We start from the raw sequence: 16,224 nt of genomic DNA, 5'->3' as shown, positions 1-16,224 counted from the left end.
CTCCTTTTCAAGGGCAAGGCCACAGCTCGTCTCGAGAAGGCTCCCTCTATCCAACAACCTGAATCTCAAAAAGAGTCAGATGATTTGATTTTCTCACAACCCATTAACGAGGTTGGTATCATTCCAGTTCCACAAATGTTTTCAGATCTCATCCAGAAACAGTGACCCTCAGCAGCAGGTTATCCAGCCCCCACAACATTTGATAAAACATTATTTCATCTAGCTTCAGAATTTTCTAATTCCCTGAATACCCCTGAAGTAAATGAGCCAGTAGTGGCATTGGCATCCTCCTCCACCATTCCCACCGAAGCAGAGGAGAAGAAAGCCGAGATAGCTCTCCGAAAGGCACATCATTCCGATGCATGGGCCATAAGGGCGGCAACAGCCGCGTCCTTCTTCACTAGGTCCTCCCTCAGATGGCTCCATCACCTGAGGAACACCATACCAAATTCTAATATCAGGGCACATCAGGACATCCCCAAACTAATGGCAGCAGCAGAGTTTTCTGTGGATGCTACATACAATTCGGTCAATTTTTCAGCTCGAGCCATAGCATTGCAGGTTACTGCCCATCGCTTGTTATGGCTTAGACATTGGCAAGCTGATACCAAACACAAATGGAAACTGGCCTCTTCCCCAATTTTGGGCAATAAATTGTTTGGCGCTGCTCTAGATCTGCTGCTGATTGAGACCAGAAGCAAAAAGAAGATTCTCCCCTCCCTCCTTCGTTGCTCAGACAACAGAACCTTTCAGCCCTTTCAGAGAGGCTGCTATCGTCCCTATTATCAATGTCCATTCTCACCTAGATTCCACACAGTCCCAGGATATAGGGGCATCCCACAGTCAGATAGATCAGAATTTGCTGACAGAACACGCAGGGGAGCACAAGGGAGAAGATCCTTTAGAGGAACAGGGAGCAGGGTTTCCCATGCCCAAGATAACTCCAGGGATTTTGCTCCTATTGGAGGACAGTTAAGACTCTTTGCAGACCGTTGGGACTCCTCTACATCAGATTCCTGGGTCTGTGACACTATCAGATTTGGCCTAGCTCTGGAGTTCCACTCCACTCCCCTGGTCTTTTTTCATGAAATGCCGTCTCTCCGGGGATCCTGTTAAAAGGAACTTGATGGAGACAGCGATCAAGCATTTATTGGAAATCAAAGCCATCCAACCAGTAGCCTGAGATCAACAAGGGGACATTACTTTTTGTACTCCCTAAAAGTTCGGGGGGATGGAGGGCAATCCTAGATTTAAAAAGACTAAACCGTGCTCTAATCTATCGCAAATTTAAAATGAGTACGTTGCAAACCATTCTGCTTAGCATAAGGAAAGGCGACTTTTTAACTTTCATTGACTTAACAGAGGCTTACTTACACATTCCAATTAGACCTTCTCACACCAAATTTCTCAGATTCTGTTACAACAACCAACATTTCGAATACATCGCCCTGCCCTTTGGGCTGTCATCTCCCCCACGAACTTTTACAAAGCTTGTAGCGTTAACTGCCCGCCTAAGGGGCACTCCTGTCAGACTACAATGCTACCTGGATGACTTTTTGATCTTATCTTCCTCATCTAGGCAGGCAGAATGGGATACTCAAATTACATTGCAAACTCTTCAGCAACATGGTTTTTCCATCAATTGGGCAAAGAGTCAGTTGTATCCTTCAACTCGATTATCTCACTAAGGCTCAGTAATAGACACGATGGAAGGAAAAGTTTTTCTATCCCCGGAGAGACAGGAGAGCATTAAAATTTTAGCTCAGAATATCAGAACCCTAAAACGGGTTCCTCTAGCTGATTTATCAAAATTACTTGGGAAAATGATCTCCTGTATTTCTATTATTCCTTGGGCCCGATTGCTCCAATGGTTCCGTACCAAAAATCGGGGCAAAGCAACTCCAAGATTCGAGTCCTAGTACCTGCAAAGTCCTGATTTCTCTGCACTGGTGGACTGTTCTGTTCATAAACAAGGGTTGTCCATTGAGGGAGCCCCACAGACTCACCATCCCTACGGATGCCAGCCTGTTTGAATGGGGAGCACATTTCCAGTCCCTATCGGCTCAAGGGCGTTGGTCAGCAACAGAACAATCGAACAGCATAAATTGGTTGGAGCTCAGGGCAGTCCATCTAGTTTGTCGCAGCTTTCTGCCACATATTTGGACAAAGAACATCCTCATACTTATAGACAACATCAATACAAAGGCACATATCAACAGACAAGGGGGCACTCATTCGAAACAAATCATGAGAGAAGCAGACTGTCCCTTTGGGCGGAAAGGAATGTGGCTTCCATCAGGGCAGAGCATATTTCAGAACTAACAAACACACAGGCAGACTGGCTAAGCAGGGCTACAGTCGACCAATCAGAGTGGCGCCTGTATCCAGAGCTGTTTCAGGAGGCGGTACAGAGGTTCGGCCTGCTAGTTATAGATCTGTTCGCTTCTCCCCTGAACTAGCAGCTTCTGAGATTCATTTTGAGATATGCTTCCCACAGGGCAGAGAACATCAACGCCCTTCGTTGCCAATGGCCACAGGGACTCCTATACGCTTTTCCCACCACCGATACCCAAGGTGATCCAAAAGCTACTGGATGAGAAAGCGGAACTGATCTTGGTGGCTCCATACTGGCCCAGGAGGCCCAGCCCCACCCAATATCCATCTGGGGGGATCCTGTTCTGGCCAATGACTAATCTGGAAATATGTAAATAATGATAATAATAGTGATAATAATGATAATGGTAATAGTAATAGTAGTAATAGCAATAGTACCGTGTTTCTCATATAATAAGGCCGGGTCTTATTTTTTTTTGAGCCCCGAAAAAATGGCTAGGCTGTCTTTTCGGGGGTGACTTAATTCCCCCCCCCTTGCATTTTCGGGCAGGCGGACAGTGACGGCTTGGATGTAGACCTCGACGTTGGTGGGACACTTCGTATCGGGGTCAACGCAAGCAGCACCATGTCCGGGTGTGCAACAAAAGTACTTCCTAACGGCCAGCCCCCCACCATTCCCCCCCCATTTCGTATGTTTTAATATAGGCCTTAATTTGAGGGGAGGGGCTTAATTTCATTTCATGCCTATAAAACATGCTGGGACTTCCTATTGGGGGAGGCCATATTGTTGGAGAAACAGGGTAGTAGTAGTAGTAGTAGTAGTAGTAGTAACCACAAACAAGCAAGAGATTCAAGAGGGCGGGGGTTGCATCACCTCATCTTCACCAAAACTGGGGGACGCTAGGGAGGAGCCAGGAAGGAGTAAGAGCATCCTAACAATTAAGCCCAACCTATCCAAGCAGAGACTAAGCACCTCCCATTCTCTGGATGCTCGTCGCAGCTCACCAAGAATGGGTGTATCAGGTAAGTACCAATGCCCTTTTGCAGTATCCTTCCCCTGCCACGCCCACCAAGCTGCACCACACCCACCCAAGCTATACCACACCCACCAAGCCACACCCACAGAACCAGTAGTAAAAATTTTTGAATCCCACCACTGATTGGTAGTAAAAGGTCTCTTCTGCTTCAGACAATAGGAACATGCTCTTCAAATACTTCCCTGAGCTTTTGAGACAACAGAGGGTTTGGCAAAGTATTTGTGTGTGTGTGTGTGTGTGTGTGTGTGTGTGTGTGTGTGTGTGCTTTGAAACATGAACAAATGATTTGCAACAGTAACATTTAAGTCTTTCTTAGGCCAAATTGCATTTCTCACTTGCATATTTCCTATCATGTTTTTGCCTACCATTATTTCACTTGCCTACCATTATTTCACTTATGGAATTAATGATAAATATTCTTAATGCTCATAATGAATGTTACCAACTCAATTTGGTATAAAGCAAAAGACAGGTGGTAGTCAACACATTTGAATTAGAAATCAAATTTCTAATAGGTGAATGAATAGAAAAAGATGTATGTACTGTAGAACTGTAGTATCCCCCAAGCTAAGTAAGCTTCTGAATGTGCTTCCCTCTTCCCTCCCACTCTTTATAATTGTGCGAATTAGGGAGGAGCTTGCCAGAAGTTTACTCATGTTATTTTCTTGGCAAGGTTCAGCCCCCTTTTATTTGACTATTACCTTGGTAGTACATCTTCCTCCTGTCTTTCAAAGCCACTCTCTCCACCTTTTACAATATGTGGAAAAGGACAGTCATTTTCTGTTAGCATTTCCTGTTGCTATATGTAATAACATTGAGATCAAAGAATTCATAATACAATAATATTTTCTGTAGCTTTTACCAACATAGCTAAATGTAGGGTATCTGCAAGGTAATTATGGTGCTACAAGAGTGGAAAGGCTTGATTATAGCAACTCATGCTCTTATCATCTTGAAGCTAGACATAGGCAATGTGCTTAATATTAGACTCAAAAACAATTTAAACAAAGTGGCTCAACCCCTTGCTGGAAATAAGAACTATTTCAATCATATAACACCAGTTTGGAGTTCCTGCATTGGCTTTTGAAATTCAGAATGCTGCTTTTACTTTTTCATGGTTTGGCTCTGAAATACCATCACTTTCATATAGAATTGGCCCATCTTGTACACTTATCTTGGAAAAGGATGCTTAAGGATCCCTCCATATTCACTCAAGAGATTGGGAGGCTTTGGAACAGCCCTCTCTGAGATTCGGTTGATATCTGACCTTGATATAATTTAGAAAAACCATAAAAGCAATGTTTCTGCAGTCATCTGCATTCTTTACTCTGCAAATAAATTAACCAAATTTTAACAATGGCTAGTGAAGCCTATGATTGCAATCTGTGATTGAAATTGCATTGCATTATATTGGAAAGAAAATAGAAATGGAGGTCATGAGAATTGAAGGCAGTGTATTACTCAAAGTTTACTGACTAATAAAGAGAAATATATTTATTAAAAACATCATAGCAGCTTATTGAAAATAAAGCTTTTTACTAATATCTTTATATTGCTATAATAATAACTGATTTTCCCCTGAATATTATCTGAATATTATCTGAATAGTCTAAAATGTATATTGCAGAAAATCATATCCACAAAAGAAATGTTTTTATATGTAGATTTACTCAACATGGAATATGAAAATTATTGAATAATTGCTGAAAAGGTAATTCATAATCCCAAATATCAGCAGCAAGTTAACTAGTATGATATTTTCCAGTTCTTATAAAGAATGAATTCAATCAGGTAAAATTTTTGGAACAGTACACTAATGTCACAACATGGCAAAGTGAACAGAATGTTGAGCTCTCTGCTATGCTGCGACTTGTAATGAATTAGGTTGATAATTGGCAAATTAATATAGTTTGAGAGAAGGATGATATTACACATTTTCAATAATTAAATTTCTGTCAAATCTGCTAGAAGGTGTTAAGTTAGCTGCCTAAGGAAATTAAAAGAGCTACCGTTTTCTCCAGCATGACAATTGGAGAATCCACAGACGGGTTGACACATGCTTTTCCGCCCGGAGACTGAGTCCATAATCTTTGCCACACCCCTTGTCAACTGTCACTTTTCCCAGTTCACGACTCAGTCTTGCCCTAAGAAGTTGTGGCAAAAGATTGGCTCTTATTCTTCGATCAGAAACGCTTGAAGATCAATCTGAAAGTTTTTTGGCTGTCAGATTTGATTCACAACACTTTTAAAGGCTTTTTTTGGGGGGGATATTTTCATTGTTTGCCTGTAGCCACAGTTAGCTGCTAGCCTCGCAGCCTTGAAAGGAGTATTTTCCTGCACGAGGGCAGCCTGCCACTTGCCTGACACATTGCTAGTTGGGCGTTGCTGTTTGAAGTGCCGCAGCCACTTCTCAGCTGTTTTTCAGGCTTTTTATCTTGCGGCTTAGCGGTTTCTTTACGATCTGCTTAATTTCAGTCCCAGGCTGATTGCCAGCCATCTCAGGGACTCCCAGCTGTTAAAATCACCAAATCAGCTCTTCGGTAGACAGACAGCTTAGAAATAAGTGTGGCTACAGGGATTGTGTGCTGGCTTGCCGCCACTGAGCCCATTGCAACTTAGCCCCATTTTAAAAAGGGAGCAACTGCCATTCAAGCGGGCAGCACCCTTTTTTCCTTTTGCAGGCAGAACAGCTCCTGGGCTAAGTAAGCTGTCAGAATGGCTGTACAGTTTCTGTCGGCTGACAGCATGGCAGGACAAGAAGCCTCTTCATCTGCTCCCAGCAGGAAGTCCAGCTCCAGAAGAGGCAGATCAGCCAGGCAGGATGCAGCTGACAAGATTAGAGCCAAGGCTATCTACTCTAGAAAAGAAGATCAACGGGGGCATGGATTTTACTCAATTGTTTTCCTCATTACGAAGTCCTCAGGGGATAGAGACCAATTCTGGACCTCAAAAGGTTAAACATCCATTTGACGTACAAAAGGTTCAAAATGCACCCCCTGCAGTCTATTTTGGATGGATCAGGATGGGTGACCTCCTGTCTTCCATTGTCTTGAAAGAGGCATACCTCCACATCTCCATCCCTCCCCAGCACTGATGGTTCCTCAGGTTCTGTTACTAGAGTCATCAGTTCCAGTACAAAGCCCTGCTGTTCAGCCCAGCCTCCGCTCCCAGGTCCTTCACAAAGAGCCTGGCAGCACTGGTCACACACCTGAGATCCATCCCAGTGTGCCTCCAGTGCTGCCTTGATGAGATCCTCATCCAATCGTCCTCACCCCAGCTTGCCCAGAAGGATCTGGAAATGACAATCTGTGTTCTTCAGTAACATGGATTTTCTATAAATTTGCAGAAAAGTCATCTGGTACCTACCACTTGACTGCTCCATTTTGGAGCAGTGATAGATACCAGGCTGTGTGAGGTCTATCTTTCCCAGGAGCTACAGGACAGTATCAAGTCCTTAATCACTCAAATCAGGATGGAACGTCTTGTTCTATTGGCAGTTCTCTCTCAGCTCCTGGGAAAGACAGTCTTGTATATAGCCATCGTCCCATGGGCCCGATTGCTCCTAAGGACTTTGCAATGGTTCCTCCTACCATTCCAGAGAACAGGGGGCAGCAATTCCAATGCCAAGGTCAGGGTTCCATTGGAAATACTCAGGTCCCTCAGATGGTGGGTGTCCCCAGCAATAGCCAGGGATAGAAGAGATCGGCAGGGCAGTGACATGGTCCTCACCATCTCCCTTTGTGCGCCACTATAAGTTAGTCACTTTTGCCTCTGCTGAGGCTGCCTTTGGGAGGCGAGTACTTCAGCGAGTGCATGTAGCTAGGGGGACTCAGGACTACAACAATCTCCGCCCATAGGGACACCGGTATGTCCAATCCATGGATTCTTCAATCATCGTGCTGGAGAAAGAGCATTGTCTTACCTGAACGCTTCTTCTCAGCATGGCGATGTAGAATCCACTCCCTCCCGGGGAGGCAGTCAGGTCCTTCATCCAGCACAGAAATACTGGAAGAGCCAACGCCACCAACAAGTCCTTCAGTTTGCCGTGCCTTCGTTGTTAACTGGGGAAAGTGACAGTTGACAAAGGGTGTGGCAAAGATTATGGACTCAGTCTCCGGGCAGAAAGGCATGTGTCAACCCATCTGTGGATTCTCCATCGCCGTGCTGAGAAGAAGTGTTCAGGTAAGACAATACTCTTTTTCTTATGGTTATATTGCACTTGTCTATTATTAATTTTTAAACCTCCCCCCCCACACACACTACTGGATAGTATATTTATTTATTGTACTTAAAGTAACAGGGGAGAGAACCAGTTTACTACACAAAAAAAGGAAATTACAAATAATAAAGGAATGAAGAATGACAAATTAAGTCCAAGAACATAATATAAATCAAAGGAGCAATTCAGAAAGAGCTCTTAACCACAGATATATTCCACATGTTCTAGATCAGTGGTCCCCAACCTTTTTTGTACCAGGGACCGGTTTCAAGCAGAAACATTTTTTCAAGGACCGGGGGGGGGGAGAGAATCCGAGTTTGGTAGTTTGCTTGCAGACGTTTCATTACCTGACTAGGTAACATCTGATGTTGTTACCTAGTCGGGTAATAAAACGTCTGCCAGCAAACCACCAAGTTCAGGGAGCGCCTTGGTCCTGCCTCCCTCAGCCCCATCCCTCAGGTGTCTCCCTCCCTCCCTCCCTCCCTCAGGTGTCTGCCTCGTTCCTCTCTCAGTCACTCTATCGCTCCTACAGCAGCCCAGGAAGAAACTGCTTCAAAGAAGCCGGGGGTGGGGGGGTGGGGTGGCTTTTCCTGTCGCCACAGCTTCCCCGAAGCGCCCGTTTCACCCCCACCCCGCCCGCCCGCCCGCTCGCGGTTCAATCCACAGTGCTCCGTTCTACCTGCCTGCCTGCCTGCCTTCTTCGTTTCGGAGCAGCTTCGGCTGATAAAAAGAGGCGAATAGTTATTATTCTCAGCCGAAGCTGCTCCCAAACAACCAGACAGGCAGGCAGGCAGAACGGAGCACTGTGGATTGAACCGCGAGCGAGCGGGCGGGCGGTGGGGTGAAACGGGCGCTCGGGAAGCTGCGGCGACAGGAAAAGCCACCCCCCAGCTTCTTTGAAGCAGTTTCTTCCTGGGCTGGTGGAGGAGCGAGAAAGCGACTGAGAGAGCTGAGCCAGAGAGCAGGACAGGCTTCGGTTGCTTCCTCCCTCCCCTTCTTTCATTTGTGTCCTTGATCCCCGATCCCAGCAGCATTCACCGAAGGCGAAGAAAGCCGCCATTTTTTTAATTTTTTTTTCTTTGCGGCCCGGTAAAGAGTGCTCCATGGCCCGGTACCGGTCCGCGGCCTGGTGGTTGGGGACCCCTGTTCTAGATAACTTAAAATAGAGGAACTAGCTACTGTATAAAGAAGTATAGAGTTACATTACTTTCTAGGCAAGATTTACTCTCTAGGCAAGATTTCCAATCTTGGAAAATAATAATATTCACTCTTTACTGAGGCATCTTGTAGTTGTAAGATGACCGTGGAAGCGAACAGTTTATAGCACTGTTAATCAATCTGAGATAAGATGCCACATTCACTCTGAAGGTCAAATTACAACAAAGACAAGATCTCCAAGAACAGGGAAGGTCAGGAGGAACTGATGGATAAAGTACTGGTAAATGGAGGTTGTGGTGAATGTTTGAGCTGTTTAAAATTTTTTCCAGCTTGAGCAAAAAGAAATTTTTACATATTGAAAACAATAAAAGTAATAATGAAGTGACATGCTTGAATATTTTTTTATTAGCACAATCTTTTGATTCAATTTTAGAGAGTTATAATACTGTAATACAGTGTAGGAATTACAGAAGTTACTAGTATTAAAATACTTGTGTTACCTCAAGCCATGGTTAATTATAAATTAAGAAAACACTCACTGCCAACTTTAATGCCCATAAGGCTAATAAAAGTCTAATATTTTTGCAGAGTTTTCTAAACATAAGAGACTTTACAAACAATTTCCTAAATATAGTTAAGCAGCCAATACAAAAGGTATGATTATATTTATTTGGTCAATAGGAACTAATGACTTTTTTTGGCATATCACAGTGGATAATCTTAATAGTAGACTGATGTTTTTGGACATTGCACCCTACTATAGATTGGCAAAAGGTATTTTATGGAACTATATGGAGATACATAATGAATCAAAGAGGCCCCACTATACTGCAGAGAACCAGCTGCTTGGCTGGTGGTAATGATTGCAGAGGTTAAGCATTTAATTACATTAAGTAAATAAAATTAATGGAAGGCTCTAGTTTGAATTAATCCCATCTCTGCTTCCCCAGCTAATCAGGAATAATAAGAATTGTGAATTTCCATTGTGGTCTTACTATCTATGATCAAGCAAAGTTGTATCTTGAGGGTTTGGAGCTTGCAATTTCTATGGTCCCAGTTTGTGTTTCTAAATCTATAAGTAGTAAACATGCTGGAAAAGATAATGGCAAACCACTTGACACCAGCAAAAAAGCCTTGTGACTACATGATTGCGTACATGTAGTCGCTAGACACTGAGCTCCATTCAAGATCATATATACTTTATGTTTTACTTAAAGATGGAATATATTATCAAACACCAAATAAATATTAAATTTGGTTCCACATGTGAGGACTTTTTTGTGTGACTTTGTCCCATTGTTTTCTGTTAGCCAGAGAAAGAAAGTATATAATACTAGACCTTAACATTTATCCTAGTTCCATTTTATGGAGTTATTGCAAGCCCTTCCAACAAAGCTTCTAAAGAAAAAAGGTAACGTTAGGAAAGAATGAAAATTCAGTCTTGTAAACATTCTACTTTGATGTAAGCTTCAATGAATTTAATAAAAGACATGTCTGTATATATTATTGCATTACTACTTAAATATCGGGTTTGCTTAAGTTTTCATACGGTTTGCATACTTTTCTATCCATTGTTTTTTATTCTTTAAACTTGTCAGTTCTTCTTGAGAATGTTAGTAATGTCTTCTTTGACAGGTAGATGCTACATAAAATAAATGAAATTAATTAATATCAACAATAACCTAGATGACATACATCCTGTTCTACATTTTTAGCACTTTCATTTATAATACTTAATTATTAATTAATACAAATTAAGGCAAAGGTTCTAATTGTAATATTGTTGGGGACTGTTTTTGGATTTTACTGTCTTTTTCTAATGTATTCTCCTTTCTTTTTCTTTACAGTTCATTGCTTTTGCCTCTTTATTCTTCATCCTACTCTCGATTACCACCTTTTGCCTGGAAACCCATGAAGCATTTAATACCATTAAAAATAAAACAGAACCTATCAAAGGTAGTGAGCCAGTTCTACAATATGAAATAGAGACAGATCCAGCTCTAACATATGTTGAAGGAGTCTGTGTGGTGTGGTTTACATTTGAGTTTTTAGTCCGTGTTGTTTTTTCACCCAACAAACGTGAATTCATAAAAAATCTCTTGAATATCATTGACTTTGTGGCAATTTTGCCTTTCTATCTAGAAGTGGGTCTGAGTGGGCTCTCCTCTAAAGCTGCTAAGGATGTTCTTGGTTTCCTCAGGGTGGTGAGGTTTGTGAGAATATTGCGAATCTTCAAGCTCACTCGACATTTTGTTGGCCTCAGGGTGCTTGGTCATACGCTCCGTGCAAGCACCAATGAGTTTTTGCTGCTGATAATATTTTTGGCATTAGGAGTGTTGATATTTGCCACCATGATCTATTACGCTGAACGAATAGGTGCCAAACCCAATGACCCATCAGCTAGTGAACATACAGAGTTCAAAAACATTCCCATTGGGTTTTGGTGGGCTGTGGTCACCATGACTACTCTTGGATATGGAGACATGTATCCAAAGACTTGGTCAGGCATGCTAGTGGGTGCTCTGTGTGCTTTAGCTGGAGTGCTGACCATAGCTATGCCTGTGCCTGTTATTGTCAACAATTTTGGAATGTACTATTCTCTGGCCATGGCGAAACAGAAGCTTCCAAGAAAGAGAAAGAAGCACATCCCACCTGTTCCTCAGGCAAGGTCCCCTACATTTTGCAAGACAGACTTGAATATGGCCTGCAATAGCACACAGGGAGAAGTCTGTCTTGGCAAAGACAACCGGCTGATGGAACATAATAAATCAGGTAGGACACAATTCCAGGTGCATGTCTGGTATGTCTGGCAATATAAAGAATGAGAAAACACTTAACTTTCTTCAGCTGAAGAAAATAGACCCTACACTTCTCTCTTCAACCACTATTTGTGTGCCAGTCCCATAAATGGCAAAGTAACTAGATCTCTGAATCTAGCATTCTCTGAATTGCTTTCTATATGGTGTTTGCTAAATGTATTCTGGATGCTAAGTTGCTTTTTGTTCCCTCTTTTTCTTTTCTAGTGGTGGCTTCCTCTGTTTTTGCTTATTGCATTGTACAGATGTTTTGTTCATGCAATTGTGCCTTCATTCTGTTGAATTTTTATCTTATGTAATGTTTCCCTTGTTTGCTAGTGTTACAAAATACTAGCATCAATCTTTATATTATTTAAACATAGGTTAGCTTCGGTCGTCCTATCCCAAATGAATGGCTTTGGGGTCTTTGGATTTGAGCTACATTTAAATTTGTGACTTGCAGTCTCTATTGAAGAACATTAAGTTCGTCATTAGTGTCTTAGTCTAACATTATGCTGAGTGACAGATTGGCCTTAGACTGCAGGTGTTGCATATGTAAAAGCAATAGTGGAGTATTAGAAAACAGAACTGTGGATATTATGTAAGCTATCTTGTGAAATATACTGTCTCACTGCCAGAACTGAAGAAAGATCATAGTCTCAGTGGCTTTTCCTCATGAGATTGCCACCAACTTTATTTTAAGCAGCAAAATATCTTGGATGAACCCGGAAGAATTCCCTAATTATTAATGATCAAATGTAGACATATAATATCTGCTGTTGTTAATGCCAATTGATTCCTTTGAGTAGTGGATGAAATGCTATAGAACCAACATTTTTAAAATACTGAAGACACTGAGGCAATATATAATACTGAAGACAGCATCAGTCAGTTGTGGCCAGTTTGTTTGTTTCTTAGGAAATCATAGATTTTCAACTTTATGAGGAGCATTTTTTTCATTTCATAACTTACTACTACTTATTGTTCTTTTCCACCTTCAATAGTAAGAGTATAAGGCAAGTTATTTGTGATGTCTCGTTTATTCATTGGCTATATGATGTAAATGGGCATGGTGCTTTGACCAGTGTTATCAGGTGAAGACAGTACAGAAAGTGAGCAGCCATTGTCACCTATGGAAAGGCCCCCACCAATCAGACGCTCTAGTACCAGAGACAAAAACAGAAGAGGGGGAACATGTTTTCTACTGACAGCAGGTGATTACCCGTGTGCTACTGATGGAGGGATCAGGAAAGGTATGGAGTCTTTCATTAGACTATAAATATTATCACTATTCTTCTGAACAAATAATCCTGGAATAAAGCAGATACGAATTCATGCTATAGGAAATACTATAGTCAGATCAATGCATTTTTCCTTCATATTTTCTTTGTTGTTCCTTGTTTCGTATTAGAAATGTCTTTGGCTCATTAATTCATTGAAAAATATGTCACTGTTTCATTCATGATTTCATTTGTCTACCTGCAAGAATGAAGATGTAGCTTAGACCATTTTCATTAAATCGCTTTCTAAACCAGTGATCCCCAACCTTTTTTATGCCGCGGCCCGGTACCGGCATCAGCTGGGCGCCGCGGCCCGGTACCGGCATCAGCTGGGCGCCGCCATCTTTTTTTGATGAAAAAGTGCTTCCGGTGAGGTCACCGGAAGCACTTTTTCATCAAAAAATGGCGGCGCATAGCGCTCGGTGAGCTTTTCCGGGTAGAAATGGCTTTCTGCCGGAAAAGCTCACCGAGCTACGCCGCTCATCTTTTGATGAAAAAGTGCTTCTGGTGAGCTTTCTACCCGGAAAAGCTCACCGGAAGCACTTTTTCATCAAAAAGATGGCGGCGCCAGCAACCAGCGGTCCGGTAGGAGTTGTTCCGCGGACCGGTCCCGGTCCGCGGACCGATGGTTGGGGACCCTGTTCTAAACAATTAGAAATTGCTGTGGGATAACTTAAATGTAAGTTATTGTAAGTACTATTGTAATTTAGTTTATGCTGTAGAAGGATGGTTTAATTAACTCTGAGGTAGAAAAAACAAAGTTCTGAAAAAAGAAACAAAAATGTTAAGGTACTATTTTTTTTACAAAGTGTTTATATTGAAAGAAGGAACATGGTTACTCAAAGCCACTAAGTTAAGGATAGGTCCACTATGTTGAATAGAAAATTGCTTCAGCTACACCGGTGTTACTATATTTTTCCCTGCAGCAAACTAATGAAAGTTCAATGGCATGCCTAGGTCACGTGCATCTTTGAATCACAACCCAATCTTTAAACCCCTCCTCCCAAAAATGGTTATTTATTGCTTTATTTGTTTAAAAAAATTACTTTGCATTAGGATCTGGAAGCAGCATTTAAAAATCCATATCCACTTTTGTTCACAGTTTTCCATAACATATGGCATTTTAGTATACACTTTCTATTGCTGTACTTAGTTGTTAATGTAAATTCCCCAAGCAATCATTTTTAAAGCAAATTTCCGTGACGCTATTTCATAAATTTCCCAAGTACTTTTTAAAATGTACATTTCCTTAATATTTATGTAACTACCCCTTTTTGTATGCAACATTCAGAAACATAACACTCTTTTTCAGATGCATCTTTCACAAACAAATGGAATTTTTATGCGGATTTTTGACCAGAGAAAGATGGACACTAGCAGACTCAGTTCAGAGCTACTGTCTTTATTGCAACAAAGTCCATACTGGGGAATCTTGCAAATCTGCTCCCACAGATTTCTTTTACATCCCTAGGTATGTCATCCATATTTTATGTGTCTGTTGTGGGAAACCCTGGTGTATTTGCAGCAATTATGGGTGCTATCTTAAAGGGCTATTGCTTCTGAGATCAAATAGCATTTGTATTTCTATTCATCTCATTCTCTATAGTTACTATTGACTAGATAACCCACATAGTTCATTTATAGACCAAGACTAGGAGGTTTTGGACCATGTTCAATCACTTCTGTGGAAACTCACATTCATTCTCTCTCAACCCAACTTATTTTAGAGGATTATGGTTGTGAAGAGAAATTTCAGAAAGGAGTACTGTGTATTTTGCTTTGATATCCTAGAGAAAAGGAGTGATATAAATTTAACAAAAATAAGTAATACATAACTGTTTACATAAGAGTGAGATTAGATTGTAGCTAAAGAGACTATTAGTACACATCTTATGAAAATTGTGAGAATTTTCATATTTATTTTGTGTATACTTCAGTTACAATATATATTTTAGTTGCTTTGCAATGGAATCTTTATAAAATAAGTGGAACTTATTCCCAGCTAAATTTATATGAAATTGTAATCCAAATAAGAATGCCATTTTGTGTATATTGCATTTACCTGAGAATTAGTTGCTTTGATAAAGAATTCATTGCTGCTTTAAATAGATCAATTATACTTAATGAAGTAGGCCAAAGACTAAACTTGTTTAGCAAATTCATGATTCACATATGGCGAAACTACAGTTTGTGAAATATTAGGTGACTCCTCTATCACCTTTGCCCAACTCACATGGGCATAGATTTTAGTGCTGGATCCTCTGCTGTGCTTAAATTACTAACCTCTAACTTAGATAAGATAATACAACAGGCTCCTACTACGAATGAAGAAAGGGCAAGCACCCAGCCTAATGCACACTTCCAACATGGTTTTATGATCCATCAAAAGAGAGTATTTATAACTCTAGATATAATGATTACGTAATAATATTTAAATACTGTTTATTTTAATGTCCTAAATGTACATTCTTTATTTTTTAAATAGCCATTAGAAAATTTTAATACTATGATTTTACTGAATCATTAAACACTAAAAATATACACATATTTTAATGAATTTCAAATCTTGTAAATATTTCAAATATATCAATTTTTAAATAGTATTAGATGTAGGATATTGGATGTCTGATGGGAACACTTTTGCAAATGGAACTTTTTAATAAAATGTAACCTCTGGGGTTACAAATAAAAAAAAAAGATTTTATAAATGTAGATATAGAATGTTCTATGACACAAAACTAGTCTAGTGCCACTATACTTATTAATAAAATTCTCCTGGTGCATTCCCATTGCCAGATGGGGGAAATTGTTCTATGATGCTGACATACTATATATATTTGTTTTCTTAAGTTTTCACGGGTACTTACATGTATGGCCTTCAGCTTTGTTCGGGTATTTTCCCACGTCATAGTAGTGGTGCTTTTAAAGTTGTAGCAACGTTTCAGCAGAATCTCATCTGCCATCATCAGGCTTTTGTATTGTGTTCGTCTGTGAGTTAGACTTTTACAGTGATTTCAGATTTAAATTTGGGGCAGCCATTCTGGCACAGCAATAGGCTGCCCCAAATTTAAATCTGAAACCACTGTAAAAGTCTAACTCACAGACGAACACAATACAAAAAGCCTGATGATGGCAGATGAGATTCTGCTGAAACGTGCTACAACTTTAAAAGCACCACTACTATGACGTGGGAAAATACCCGAACAAAGCTGAAGGATATATATATATATATATATATATATATATATATATATATATATATATATATATATATATATATATATGTTTTCTTAAGTTTTCATGGGTACTTACATGTATGGTGTTCGGCTTGGTTCGGGTATTTTCCCACGTCATTGTAGTTCTTTTAAAGTTGTAGCAACGTTTCAGCAGAATCTCATCTG

General features: G+C 40.7%; 1 protein-coding gene across 6 annotated transcripts in view; it reads left to right on the top strand.

The window, feature by feature from the left end:
* The window catches only part of KCNC2 (potassium voltage-gated channel subfamily C member 2), a 76,777-nt gene that overhangs the window by 57,014 nt on the left and 3,539 nt on the right, over positions 1–16,224 (top strand). For 4 of the 6 annotated variants that reach the window (XM_026667664.2, XM_087968001.1, XM_087968002.1 and 1 more), the window contains exons 3-4: positions 10,596–11,520; positions 12,629–12,796. In XM_026667664.2, the coding sequence (XP_026523449.1) occupies positions 10,596–11,520; positions 12,629–12,796 (1,093 nt within the window). Of the gene's footprint in view, positions 1–10,595; positions 11,521–12,628; positions 12,797–14,135; positions 14,295–16,224 lie in introns of all 6 variants that reach the window. The other 2 variants (XR_015750061.1, XR_015750060.1) reach the window with 1 other exon arrangement.

Source organism: Notechis scutatus, chromosome 6 (assembly GCF_049901735.1).
Source record: "Notechis scutatus isolate UNSWTSFEM ecotype Mainland chromosome 6, rNotScu1.2, whole genome shotgun sequence".
Taxonomy (NCBI): domain Eukaryota; kingdom Metazoa; phylum Chordata; class Lepidosauria; order Squamata; family Elapidae; genus Notechis; species Notechis scutatus.
This window is presented reverse-complemented; position numbering and strand designations above follow the sequence as displayed.